The following is a 14,576-nucleotide window of genomic DNA, read 5'->3' as shown; positions in this document are numbered from 1 at the left end:
AGTTGAAGTTCTGATGTTGGAAACTGTAATATTGCTACTTAGTTGAGTTGTCCCCTTTTGTAACTGTCATTTATAAATAACATTTTCAATTGATTTGGGGAATTACTGCAAGTTACAAAGGGATTAGCTCTTATTTGTATGATGTGAATGTTGTAAGCATCATCATTTCTCATCTTAATTATATTTCTGTCCCTGCTTACCATGTCCATTTACTTGTAAACCAGGTCACAGTGTTAACAAAATGATTAAGATGAGAAAATGGTGTAAACCCATTCCATAGCTTAATAATGCATGACTTTTGTTGTTGTTTTTGTGTTGTTTATATTTAGTCTTTTGAGTATTATGTTGTTTTGTAGCATGTAATTCATTTATTTTTAGTTTTTGTATTACATACAGCATGTATCCTTGTATCTATCCTGATATGTGTAGATTTAGTTTAAATCTTAGATTATTTTTTTGTGTTAATTTTTATACCTAAAACTACCTTGTTTTGGCTTAAAATTAGTTTATTGTTGCTTAGTGGTGGAGATTTACTTTTGATAGAAAACAATTTATTGTTATTTGAACTCTGATGTTCTATCATTCCAAGGAAATATGCACACCACTCCTACACACTATTATTTTATTTTGTCTTTGTTACACTCGGAAGTGATATTGTATCTTAAATTAAGATTTAATATGTTAAATTATCTTAACTTATACTAATAATATAAATGGTCATTGTGTTGGATGATAAATATTAAGCCATTTTAAACATTCATCTTACCTTACATCATTTATAAAATCATCTCATTCATCTTACTTTACATCATTTATAAAATCATCTCATTGTAAACATTCATCTTACTTTACATCATTTATAAAATCATCTCATTGTAAACATTCATCTTACTTTACATCATTTATAAAATCATCTCATTGTAAACATTCATCTTATTTTACATCATTTATAAAATCATCTCATTGTAAACATTCATCTTACCTTACATCATTTATAAAATCATCTCATTGTAAACATTCATCTTATCTTAAATCATTTATAGCGTAGTGCTTTATATTTGATACTTTAGTTTGCATGTTACGATTGTTTTTATTTTGCCTGAGTTTTGCATGTATTTTATTTACAGTTGGAGAATTCTACTTTAGATGTTGACACACCCCCTTCTGATCCCCTGGAATTCCTTGGGCCAGAAATGGCTGATCTTCAACAACTTCTTACTACAATAATGACAGGTAAAGAATTTCTTCCTTGCACAATCCATACTTAACTGTACATGGTTATTGGGTACACAGGTCCTGATACCTGATTTTTTTAAACTAGTGTTAAAATAGTTTTGTTGTGTACTACCCAGTAAACATGCAGCCAGGATTAGTATGGAGTGAATCACCGAGTGCTAGAATAGTCTCTGTGAATATATAGGTGTTGGGTGCTGTCTATATCTACCTCTTTCTTTGTACTCTCTCTTCTTAATGATGCATTTAAACACAGAGTATTTACATGCCAATTAATCTACACTTAACACTTACTTGGAAGGAATAAGAAATTATTGCACATCATTTTTTTTCTTCAAATGATCCTTTCTTTGAGTTTGAACTATTCTCTGAGTTTTTAGCTCACCTGGCAATAGGCCATGTGAGCTATTGCTATCACTTGGTGTCCATCGTTATCATCCATCATCATTGTTAACAATTTCTCAAACTCTTCTCCTCTGAAACTACTAGACCAATCAGAACCAAACTTGGTATGAATGTTCCTAAGGATGTTTTGCATAGATCAGATGTGGGGATTTTTGATACAACAAAAAAACATGGCCTCAATTAATAAACAAACAGCGCGTAGGGGTCAGATAAAAGTGTTTAGTTTGATGAAAAATATCTCTGGTTAAATTTTTGTTTTAATCTCTGAAGCCATGTTAGCGTTATTGCATTTTCTGATGTTTTTTCTTATTTTTATATGCCTGTCTAAGATGTGATGTATTATGGTATACCGTTGTCTGTCGTCAACACTTCGGACGATAATTCAAAAACACTTTGATGAAACTTTGGTGAATTGTTCTCGTCTATTGACATAATTTCCCTTTCAGTGCTTATAAATTTAAGATTTATTGTTTCCTATGTTATAAATTTTTATACTTAAAAAAAGGTGGAAATGGCCAAGGAAATTTATTCATTAAAAAATCCTTGAAAACAGACCATTTGTTATGACAATCGACTAATAAATATAAAAGGTACTTGGTAACCTTGTCAGAAAAGTGTGTTTTGAACAAGATAAAAATGAATGGGTGAAAAATCAAGACAACAAACTTAAACTTGAGGTAATTTTTTTGTGCATTTTTTATTTACTTTTTGGGGGATGGAGGGTATTTGACAGGGCTCACAGTATTTCTAGTTGATCATATAAATTCATTAAAAACGTAAGGACAAGTTTAAAGGGCAACAGGTGTGTCATGTGCTTAAAGTGCAGCTCTATTAATGTTATTTAAAAAATCTTATCCTCTGAAACTACTAGACCAATCAGAACCAAACTTAGTATGAACGTCCCTTAGGGTGTTCAGCATAGAACTGATGTGGGGATTTGTAATCTGTCGAAAAACATGGCCGCTGTCACTGAAAATGGAACAGAGGTTAGACAGAAGTTTTTTGCATAAACATGTACCTCCAAAACCATTAAGTTTAGCCTAATTCTATCTATTGCCAAAATGATCCTTAATATAAGGCCTACAAAAGTCAGCATTGGCTCAAATTTTTTGTATGGCTGCTTGTTAGAGTTATTGCCCTTGAAAGGTGAAAAAAATTATGTTTTAAGTCAATATCTTGAAAACTTTGATTTATAGTAAGAAACTTTCAGTTGCTTAAATGATCCTTATGATAAGGCCTACAGGGTTGTGCAGCAATCAAAGTTGTCAGACAACTCCTGGTTAAGAGCTAATGCCCTTGAAAGGCAAAAAATGATGTTTTTAGCAGTTTTCAGCCAATATTTTGAAAACTATTATAGATAGAAACTCTATTGATGAAATGATCTTATGATAAGTTCTACCAAAGTCTTCTTGAGTCAAAATTATCAGACCACTCTGTGTTAGAGTTATTGTCCTTGAAAGACAAAATTTAACTAGATTAGCAATTCGGGCTCCTGGGAGCCTCTTAATACTATTTCAATAACTATAAGTTGGAGCAAAAGAACACTGACATCGAAAATATATATTCATTCCAGTGACTTCTCATCAGTATTCTAATACATGTATATGAAAATACTTAACAATTAAAACAATCATAATGGCTTATTTTGTCCTTTGCTGATGATCTTAGTACTTTAAATTCAAATTCTGTTGTATGCTGTTCAGGATTTTAAATGAAGAAGAAAATTAGTTTTCATCAAATTATTAGAGTGTAAACCATAGGATTACATTCCAGAAAAAATCAGTATTTCACAGAGTAACTTATTATACCCAACAAACAAGGTTTGGGGGGTTTTTAGGAATCACTTTGTCTGTCTGCCTCTCTCCATCTGTCCTTCTGTCCACATTTCTTGTAAGTATAACTCCTAAACTGCTCAAGGGATTTTGATGAAATTTTGTAGGAAGGTCGGGAGTCTCGTGTAGATGAGTATGAAGAAATATGATTACTGTCACAAGACTCCAAAGGGAAATAATTAAAATTAAGTGTTTTACGTGCTGAAACTTTGTAAGTGCAACTCCTCCTAAACCACTTAAGAAATTTTGATGAAATTTTATAGGAAGGTTAAGTATCTTATTTGATGTGTATGAAGGAATATGATTACTATTGGAGGACTCCAAAGGGAGATAATTAGAATTGATAAACGTGCCAATTTTGAAAATGGCCTCATTAAGGTTTTTAATGCACCTACATAACATGGCTTGGTATGGATTGGGAGAAAAGTCCTCAGAGCATAAGATTAGGTTGGTGTACGAAGTTTCCCATGGTCACTTTTCTTAATAATATCGCAAGAGATTCAACCTTATATATTTTGAAACTGTTGGTGCTAAATTATATCTCTTCTCAGTAGGAATATAAAACATTGTCCAAAATAGGAGAAAATCTTGATAAAAACAATATTGAATCTTAAATAATCAGATGCAACAACATTATTGTCGACAACCCTTAAAACCGCTCAAAAATATTATAGTGCTTTAGATTTCTTATAAAATAACCAATATGGACTTCTATCAGTCCTTTAAATCATATTTTGAATACATTGAAGCGATTAATTCACTAAATGAAGATTAGTGATATGGATGAATATTTTACAAGCCTTTATTTATTGTGTTCATGGGAATATTCTTTGAAAAAAAAAAAAAACATTATAAGAATGACAAGAAATTCAGTCCCGTTGAATTCACACCCTGCCTCCAAAAGTGTATGAAAGCCCATAAATTTGCATTTTTATATTATATGTCACATTGTCAAACAGCAGAAACTAACTGCATCAACTGTTAAAATGTTCACCACTTTCATTAAAGCTTTAATGCATGCACAGATGATTTATATAGAATGTTACATATTGAATTTGATGACATTCCCTTAAACAATATAAGGTATCGCAAAAGTTGTTACAGGACTCATACATTTAAACAAAACTTTCTATCTCAATAAAGTCTTTCATTAGCAGTTAAAGTTAGGGTTAAAAACTACTTATTTGGATACATGTCCAAACAAATTGACTATATCTAAGACATAACACATTTGTCGCCTTGCATTTTATGCTTTAATCTTTAAATTTTGACCACTCATTTTTTGATGACCAAGCAATTCTGATTGTACGATAAAAGACCTTTCCAAAGATATATTATATAGCTGTGTGTTAGGTAGTTGCATTAGAAACCTGGAATTCCCTTGTTCGGTACTTGCCTACAGGCAACTCCTCCTAAACCACTCATGAGATTTTGATGAAAATTTATAGGAAGGTTGAATATCACATTCAGATGTACATGAAGGAATATAGATATTGTTGGTGGACTCCAAAGGGAGATAATCCAAATTACGGGTTTTACATGTGTAAACTTTGTAAGGGCTACTCCTAAACCATCACAGGATTTTGATGAAACTTTATTGGAAGGTTGCGTATCATTTGTAGATTTGCATGAAGGAATATAATTACTGTTGAAGAACACTTATGGGAAATAATCAAAATTAAGGGTTTTACATTTTAAAACCTAGTAGACACAAATCCTCGTAAGCTGCTCAAGGAATTTTGATGAAATTTTATAGGAAGGTTATGTATCATAGGTAGATGTGCATGAAGAAATATAATTTCTGTTGGATGACGACAAAAGGAGATATTTTACATTTCAATCCATTTGAATGGGGGATTTTCTTTGTGAGCTTGCTCATAGTAATTCTAGGTTTTACTGTGGTAGTAAAACAGTGATCTGAAACAAGTGTAGGATGTTCACTTTTAAGTGTCAGTCCCCGTAAGGATCTGGCAGTAAGGGGAATATGATATGAAAAACCCATTATTTTGATAGTGTAATTTGACTATTTGCACCATCAGAATAATGGAAAACAGACTAGATTGAGCATATCATGCTGGACCATTGAATGCACTGAATATGAATATTTCAAGGGCAGATAACTCTGTCAAAACATCATTGTTCAAAGATTCTGTTGAAAAATTTTTGAGCAAATCCAGTGATGCAAAGATCAAATAATGGTCTTATCAAATAGAGAAAGCATCCTTGAGTGATATTTTATCGTCAGATCAGTGGGGTTTTGACATGCATGTTTCTGATTTTTCCCATTTTGCCTGATTCTTACACTTAAATTATTATGATAATCTAATAAACATTCTTTGTTTCTTGTAGTCTCAATTTATATTGCAATGCATGTCAGCTTAACTTACAACACTGCTATTTTTATATGGAGATCACTAGGTAGTCACATCATGCGGTATATGTATCAAATGAGAATCCATCCTGTGTATATTGAAAAACATTATTTAAAGTTACCCATGGAATGCATTCTCATATAACATGCATATTCAATACTGCTGCAACATGACATGGGGACTTAGAAATGGTAGGCCTCCATGTGTCCAACAGTCAGATCAAATTTCTACCATGAAAAAGCAGCGATGACTGGTTAATGATGTGAGCGTTACCTTTCAAAAAAATTGAAAATTGTACAGTCTGTTTTGTAAAACTACATTTTTCAACTGATTTGAATAAAATTTATATTGGAGGTTGCTATCAAAAATCTTTTAGACAAGATCAAAATTGACTGACTGGCTAATATTGTTGGAGTTATCTCCATGGAAAATCAAAGCTTCTTTTTTTTTTGGTACTTCTTAGTGAATTTTGGTAGAATTTATATGATAGGTGGCTATCATGAGTTTCCTTGATTAATCAGCCAGTACATTGTATTTTTATTTTGGCATGTATGCCTTTTTAGCTCAATTGTACCAAAGGCTTAGTTTCTGTTGTTCATATACATTTCACACATTTTGTTCAACCAAAACCCCTTGACCAATTTAACCAAACTTGCCAGAAATTGTGTATGGATGAACTTCTACTAAAGATCCATGATTGGTTCCATTTGATCAAACAAGATGGCCGCCAGGGGCTATTATAAGCTTCTGATTGGCTAATGATTTTCTAAGATCGATTCCACTGTAACCACAAGTTTAAAGGAAATTTTTTGAGGTTTGGGGAATAAAGAAAATAGAAGCAAAAAAAATCAACTCCAGTAGACCACATTTATAGATGCAAAAAATAAAGACCTTGTAAATTTGACTCCATAGTCTTAAATCTTGGGATTGCCATGTTCACTGAGCTATAAATCTTGGGATGGCCGCGTTCACTGACATAAAAATCTTGGGATGGTCACGTGGACTGACCTATAAATCTTGGGATTTCCATCTTCACTGAACTATAAATCTTTAAATTGCCATGTTCACTAGGCTATGAAAAGATCATAACACAATCTTGGGATTGCCGTGTTCACTGAGCTATAAAAAGGTCATTACACTATTTTTGGATTGCCACATTCACTGAGCTATTAAAAGATCGTAACTCAGTGTTCACTGTGCTATAAAATGATATTACCATCTTGAGGTAGCAATATTCACTGAGTTATGAAAGGAATATAACACAATCTTGGGATTGCCATGTTCACTGAACTATAAAAAGACCCTGTATTCCAGAACACCAGTGATCGGTCAGTGTTGATGTAAGTTTCCAGGGTCAAAGGTAAACACTTGCTAATTAAGCTGTTACTTGCACACTTCCTATCTGGCATGTGTTATTGCTGTAATTATATATTTTTTTAAATTCTTCATTTTGCACATTAACGCATTCTGATTGAACTTGAAATATTATCATTTAAACTTTAGAAGCTATTCTTATTTTCTTTGTTGACTTAGTTTATTTGTTTTCCTTATTTACAGTTTTGCCAATTTTTCAGTTGTTTTTGTTGGTTTTTTTTACCTCTTACTTTTGTCTATGCTCACATGAATTTAGTTTTCTTTGTATCATCTTGGCACATGGGAGCATCTGACACACATGATTTGTATTAAAATTGAATTAACAAAGAGTAAAAACACTTGTTTAGTTCTTTAGAAAACTATTGTTTTAAATTTATTTTCAGTACTTCATATGAATTGAGATATTAATGTCATTATATTGATTTTCTATGTTGAATGTTTCAACTTAAAATGATATACAGTTTAAAGTACATTGTATTATGCTGGACTAGTCGTGTACACTTTTCTGAAAAGAGTTACAGTGTTTATTTTTAGTAACTGTAAAAGGCCATTTATTTCTACTATGATATTCATTTGGCTTGACCTTTGACATTTCTATTAAGTTAATTAAAACTTTGAATTGTTGATTGTTTCAGATTCGGATTCTACACATAGCGAAATAGACAGCAAATCATCCATTTCAGAGCAACCTACATCCAATCCATTGTCATCCACTGCCGAAGCTGATGCATCACCTCTACATAAATATGCTACAGAAGGAAACTTTGACCTACTGAGGAAACTAATCTTAGAACATGAGGCAGATGTTAACCTTCCTTTGAAAGATGGTTCCACACCACTGCTTAGAGCTGCAGAACGAGGACATGATGGTATGATTTATCTATGTATCTATGAATAATTCTTATCACTTTAAACTTCTTGTAAATTACATTTGTTAGTTTTTATTCTTTTCTGAGTATCTTTAGCTCTCCTTTGTCTAAATGAGTGAGTATCATTAGCTCTCCTGTATCTAAATGAGTGAGTACCATTAGCTCTCCTGTATCTAAGTGAGTGAGTATCATTAGCTCTCTGGTATCTAAGTGAGTAGTGAGTACCATCATTTACCATTATCCTCTTTCCTCTGTACCTTAAAACACTTACTGTAAACATTAATTTTTGCTGTGTACTTATTTTCACTACATGAAAAATAGTACCCTCAAAATGTATTTTTAACACTATATCAGTCATGCTAATTATTTATTGAAACTGCAAAAATTTATACCTGTGAATATGTGCATTCGCAAAATGTAGCAACTTAGGAAATAAATACATTAACATCTGAGTACATTTGGACACATTTTGACCAATTTTTGCTGAAAGAATAATTTAGGTTACTTTCTCCTCATATCTAACAAGATGGCAACTGAAAGTAATTATCTTTTGATTCCCAATTTTTTTTAAATTAGGTATGTAAATATTTTGAAAATTTTATCGGCAGTCATTTCTTTATTAAGGCCCCACCACATGTATATATATTATATACATGCACTCATTAAGTAGATTCAACCATGTGTATAACTGGTAATCATAGTTATAAACTCACTCAGTAATGGATGAAACTAGTCCAAGTAAGTATTAATTACCTCAAGGTAACTGAATTACTTTATTTTGTAGGCTGTGTAAAGTTACTGTTGGAATATGGAGCTAATCCTAATTCAGTTCGAGATGATAGATATAGTCCATTGCATGCTGCTGCTATTCAGGGATACAAAATGTAAGTCCCTGTAAATGTAAGTTTAAGTTGACAAATATAGTTCATTGTAAGCTAATACAAGTATAAAAAAAGACAAATTTACAGCTGCATCTCTCATTAGTGATTTTAGCCATGTTAGTAACCAGTAAAATCCTGAATATCATAGTAGATAGAAAAAAAATTGTCATTCAAACGGATCTTTATACTAAAGCTAAGGTATAAAAGACTTGATTGGATCAAGTTATATTATGAATTTTTAGCTCACTTGGCCAAAGGCCATGTGAGCTATTGCCATCACTAGGCGTCTGTCGTGTTAACATTTGTACAAAACTCTTCTCCTCTGAAACTACTTGACTGATTAGAACCAAATTTGGTATAAATGTTCCTTGGGGTATCCTGCATAGAACTGTTGTGGGCATTTTAGATTTATCAAAAAACATGGCTGCCGTTACCATAAATAGAACATAGGGGTCAGATAGTAGTTTTTCATGTATATCTCCAAAACCGTTAGGTTTAGCTAAATTCTGTTATAATTCTGACCAGTTGAAACCAAATTTGATATGAATGTTTCTTTGGATATCCTGCATAGAACTGTTGTGGGGATTTTTGATTTGTTGAAAAACATGGCCATCGTTCCTAAAAATAGAACATAGGGGTCAGACAGTAGTTTTTGGCATATATCTCAAAACCATTAGGTTTAGCCAAACTCTTTCAATTGCTGAAATGATCCTTATTATAAGGTCAAAGGTCTTCAGGGATCAAAATTGTCAGGCAACTCCTTGTAAGAGTTATTGCCCTTGAAAGATGATTTTTTTTTTTACAGTTTTCAGCCAATATCTTGAAACCTATAATTGATAGAAAGAAACTTTCATTGCTGAAATGATCCTTATGATAAGTCCTACCAAAGTCTTCTTGAGTCAAAATTGTTGGACATCTCGTTGTTAAATTTATTACCCTTGAAAGACAAACTTTAACCAGGTGAGCAATTCAGGCTCCTGGGAGCTTCTTGTTCTTAATTTTGTCTTGTTTGAAAAGCCAAAAAAAAAGAATTCTTTTACAGTTTGTCTGTGATATCTTGAAAAACAATGGATAGAAAAATACTTTCAACTGATGAAATTATCCTTATTGTAAGACCTACAACATCCTCGGTAGCTGTGTTTTTTTTTATAAAGGTTATTTTATTTTTGCAATGGTACGGGACATAGTAATGTTATGTGTGTCACTAAAAATCTGATTAAACCATTGAATTATCGTATATCTATTGAGTTACCTTGTAACCCCTTTTTATCTACAGATGTTTAAAGTTATTATTAGATCATGGAGCCAGTCCAAATCATGGGGATAAAAATAACTGGACAGCTCTCCATCTTGCTGCTACAGAAGGACATACAGATTGCTGTCATTTACTGCTGGAACATGGAGCTAAACTCAACTCAGTATCTAATGTAGGAAAATAGTATAAACAACAAAACAAACATAGACAGACTTGTACCGACATAGTTCTGTTTGATGGATACCGAATGTTTAATACAAACATAGTTGTATTTTGATGATAAAGACTGTCTTGTACAGACATAGTTCTATTTGATGGATACTGAATGTTTAGTACAAACATAGTTGTATTTTGATGATAAAGACTGTCTTGTACAGACATAGTTCTATTTGATGGATACCGAATGTTTAGTACAAACATAGTTGTATTTTGATGATAAAGACTGTCTTGTATAGACATAGTTGTATTTTGATGAATACAGAATGTCTTGTACAAACATAGTTGTATTTTGATGATAAAGACTGTCTTGTACAGACATAATTGTATTTTGATGGATACAGACTGTCTTGTACAGACATGGTTGTATTTGATGATACAGAATGTCTTGTGCAGACATGGTTGTATTTTGATGGATACAGATATCTTGTACAGACATGGTTGTATTTTATAGGGTTATTAAATGGTTATTTTCATATTAATCCTGTATTATGTCCAAGTACAGTCGTATTGGGTTGAGATCACTTATATTGGCTCGAGGTGAAGCCGAGGGCCAATTCAAGTGGTCGAAACCCAATACGACTGTACGAGGACATAATACAGGATTAATATGAAAATAACCATTTTATGATCCCTTTATTAACTGATGACTTAAAATAACAGGAGTTATCTGTACAAACCTTTAAATACAGCTCAGTATGACATATTTCCTAGTGAAGATTGTAACACTCCAGATCTCTTGATGCATTTATTCACCCCAACTGTTCTTTTCTATATAGATCTATATTAATATACCGGGAAGTGTATTGTTTAAGGCAAGTTTAACTTTTAACTAAGGGGAAGATCCTAGGGGAACTGAGTATGTTGAATTCACTGGTATGGTTAACTTTTATACAGGGCCAGAATTAATACAGGGCATGTGCCCTGTATTAAATTAATACAGGGCAATTGCCCTGTATAAATTATGGTTGCTAAAACCTCCTGTTGTATTTAAAGGGGCAATTTACATTGTATTTTAAGTCATCAGTTAATAATGATGGATACGGACTGTCTTGTATAGAGATAGTTGTATTTTGATGGATACAGACTGTCTTGTACAGACATGGTTGTATATTGATGGATACAGATGTCTTGTACAGACATGGTTGTATTTTGATGATACAGAATGTCTTGTACAGACACGGTTGTATTTTGATGGAGACAGAATGTCATTTACAGACACGATTGTATTTTGATGGAGACAGAATGTCTTGTACAGACATAGTTGTATTTTGATGATAAAGACTGTCTTGTACAGATATGGTTGTCCTTTGATGGATACAGACTGTCTTGTACAAACATGTTTGTATTTTGATGGATACAGAATGTCTTGTACAGAGATGGTTGTATTTTGATTTTTAAGTTATTTTTATATTTCAGACAACTTGGACACCACTACATAGTGTTGTACATTCCAACCTCCCAGAATGTTTACGATTCTTATTGACATACCATCCCATATCAGCATCCAGAACGTATAATCTACAAGAAGTTGTAGGACTAGCAGATAAAGATGGCTGGACCATAACACATATTGCTGCTACTCATAACACTCCTGTATGTATACACTACATACCATGTTATTGTCATACAAAAATTAGCATAGTGTGAAGGAATGTAGAATACTTTTATGTCAATTATTATCTAACTGGGCTGGTCAGCTATCCTTAACTTGATACTGTGGACAATTAAATCCTGGTCATATTCTTAATCATGCACTTTATACTAACTGTTCACGAGTTATAGCCCTTTTTCAAAAATTATCTTTGCTCACCAGATATTGTTATCTAATTTCAATTTTATTAGCTTTGTGTAATTGATTTCTTTGAAGTGGCAGTTAAATAATTATATTATTTCATTTCTTGTTTTTTTAGGATTGTTTAAATGTTATCCTGAACCACTGTACTGTAGATTTAGACAAAAAAGATAGATGGAATAGAACAGTTTTAGATGTAGCATCTCCTCAGTGTAATCAATATCTTAGACAAATGGGTAAGAGTTGTTTCCCCTCATTCTATGTTATGCTCAGCACAAATTGTAATTTTTGATAAGTTTTTATATACAATAATAAATATGTAGTTATCTAAAACTTATGATGTCATAATTATATTGGATTATGAATAATGAAAGGCTAAGTATAGGATTACAGAAATTTTCATTTTGCGCTTAACTGACTACCACTTTTATTTCCATGAGATAACGACAATTAACCAGCAGATGTGTCCAATTATATTACATACATTGTTAGCCTGTACCAATTAGTAATGGTGACAAACTTGATTTTCAGTTCACACAGAAGATGTGACAATGTCAGTGTTACTAGAAGTTTTCTACCCATCATCAGGCACTGATGTGTTCACACTGCCAACACAGAAATTTAACATTGGTAGCTTACAACTTTCTCCTAACACACAGTGGGTTATTCTAGAAAACAAACTACAGTTCGTTCTCACTTCTTTCCTCTCACAACTGGATATCGGTCTGAAGACAAAGAGAACCAGTAGATTGGACCCTGAAGTGGGTGGAGAAGGCATGCAGTATTCGTTAGGAATTAAATTTGATGTATTGGAGAAGTTTACACTAGGTAAAATAATTTTAAGTTAGGTGTTTCATGTGAATTTTTTTACTTACACTTTTATTTGTGAAGATAATGATTTAGTAATTTGCTATTTTTACACTGTTCAGTAATGTCATGATGGTATAACATTAGATGTAATATCGTTATAGGAAAGTTTGTTTGGAGTAAGGGAAATAACTTTGAACAGCTGCCATATGAGGTCATGTGCAATAACAAGGCTACAACAATTAGTATCATTGTAGAAAGTAAGTCTGTAAGCACTTATTTCAGCATTAAAATATATATATTCTAAAACAAAATGGTGAACAGTTTCCTCATTTGTCACAGTTTTATTGCTTTAAAAAGTGATGAAGGTTCTCCCATTGTTGGTAAATAATAGATAAAGATGTTGGGTTTTTTTTTAGTCTCCCACCAACAGTGCTAAAGGATACTATAATAGTCAGTCAGTCTGTAAGTTAATGTGTCATTTCAGTTGTCCAGACTTTTTTTAATGGTTTTAGATATTATTCATATTTGCCAAGCAAAATCAAATAATTAAAAATTATAATACAAACCTTGCATTTTGGTTTCTATAAGTTATAAGATTTACATAATGATTTGGTTTGAAAATCAGATCAGTTTTACAGAATTATTGCCTTTGGTATGTTTGTGTAATTTACAGTTGTCAGTATTTTGAGAGTGGTTTTAGATACTGACTTGCTATCAGATTTTTAGGTGGGTCATGAGAAGTCACTGACCAAGTTCAAAGGTCAGCTTGATTTTGATAGTCAATGATAGATTTTTGACTGGTAGTAGACATTATATATTACTATATGAAATGCACTGAGAATACTGTAATTTATTGTTAAAGCTACTAAAAAGGTAGCGAGAGCTATAAAGGCCTCCTCAGAAGAAATGAGGGTGTCCCAGAACACCAACAAATCAGGGTTTAGTTGTCTTACAGTTTCACCAAAGTAAAGGAAGGGGTCCATTTCATAATAATTTACTTTTCCTCAAATTCTTTTAGCTAGATATTTGTATGTGAGCACTTAAATCCAAGTTACAGATCTTATTTTTGTGTTTATAGAAAAATGACAGCTTTCAGATTTACATTTATCAGATCATTTTTTTTTCTAGTACCAGATATTAAGTATCTGAAATAGATATTACAGTTGGATTTGTTTGACACATTTATTTCAGTAGGATGTTTATTGTTTAGTACAATGTCTTGATAAATCTTGATTTATTAAACAATAACTGAAAACGTACAGTCTTGATACAAAGAAATAAATACAAATTATTATTGTGTTCTATATGAAGGGATGATTCTTATCACAACAATTGTTATGTACCATTAATGATCTATTTTCAGACTGTATAGAAGCATTAGCCTGTGATATTTTGTTTCCAGTGCCAGTTCTACAGAATTATATCAGATTGGTGTGTTTCTGTTATATTGATTCAGTCGGACATTTTTCCATAAAAGTTTATTTTCAATTACACAGATCAACGATACATTTCTAAGTTAATGCAGATTGATAAG

The 14,576-nt window shown here is 32.1% G+C and overlaps 1 protein-coding gene across 2 annotated transcripts in view; it reads left to right on the top strand.

The window, feature by feature from the left end:
* Positions 1-14,576, top strand: part of LOC148626781 (cortactin-binding protein 2-like) — a 45,711-nt gene that overhangs the window by 20,326 nt on the left and 10,809 nt on the right. For both annotated transcript variants that reach the window (XM_088589668.1, XM_088589588.1), the window contains exons 6-14: positions 1,128-1,233; positions 7,852-8,085; positions 8,870-8,969; positions 10,243-10,393; positions 11,857-12,033; positions 12,351-12,468; positions 12,764-13,060; positions 13,204-13,299; positions 14,406-14,473. In XM_088589668.1, coding sequence (XP_088445794.1) covers positions 1,128-1,233; positions 7,852-8,085; positions 8,870-8,969; positions 10,243-10,393; positions 11,857-12,033; positions 12,351-12,468; positions 12,764-13,060; positions 13,204-13,299; positions 14,406-14,473 — 1,347 coding nt within the window. The remainder of the gene's footprint in view (positions 1-1,127; positions 1,234-7,851; positions 8,086-8,869; positions 8,970-10,242; positions 10,394-11,856; positions 12,034-12,350; positions 12,469-12,763; positions 13,061-13,203; positions 13,300-14,405; positions 14,474-14,576) is intronic.

The sequence above is a fragment of the Perna viridis genome, chromosome 1 (assembly GCF_037379345.1).
Source record: "Perna viridis isolate PV_CMFRI_1.1 ecotype Kerala chromosome 1, ASM3737934v1, whole genome shotgun sequence".
In the NCBI taxonomy this organism is placed as follows: domain Eukaryota; kingdom Metazoa; phylum Mollusca; class Bivalvia; order Mytilida; family Mytilidae; genus Perna; species Perna viridis.
The sequence above is the reverse complement of the archived record's forward strand: the minus strand, read 5'-3'. Positions and strand labels throughout refer to the sequence as shown.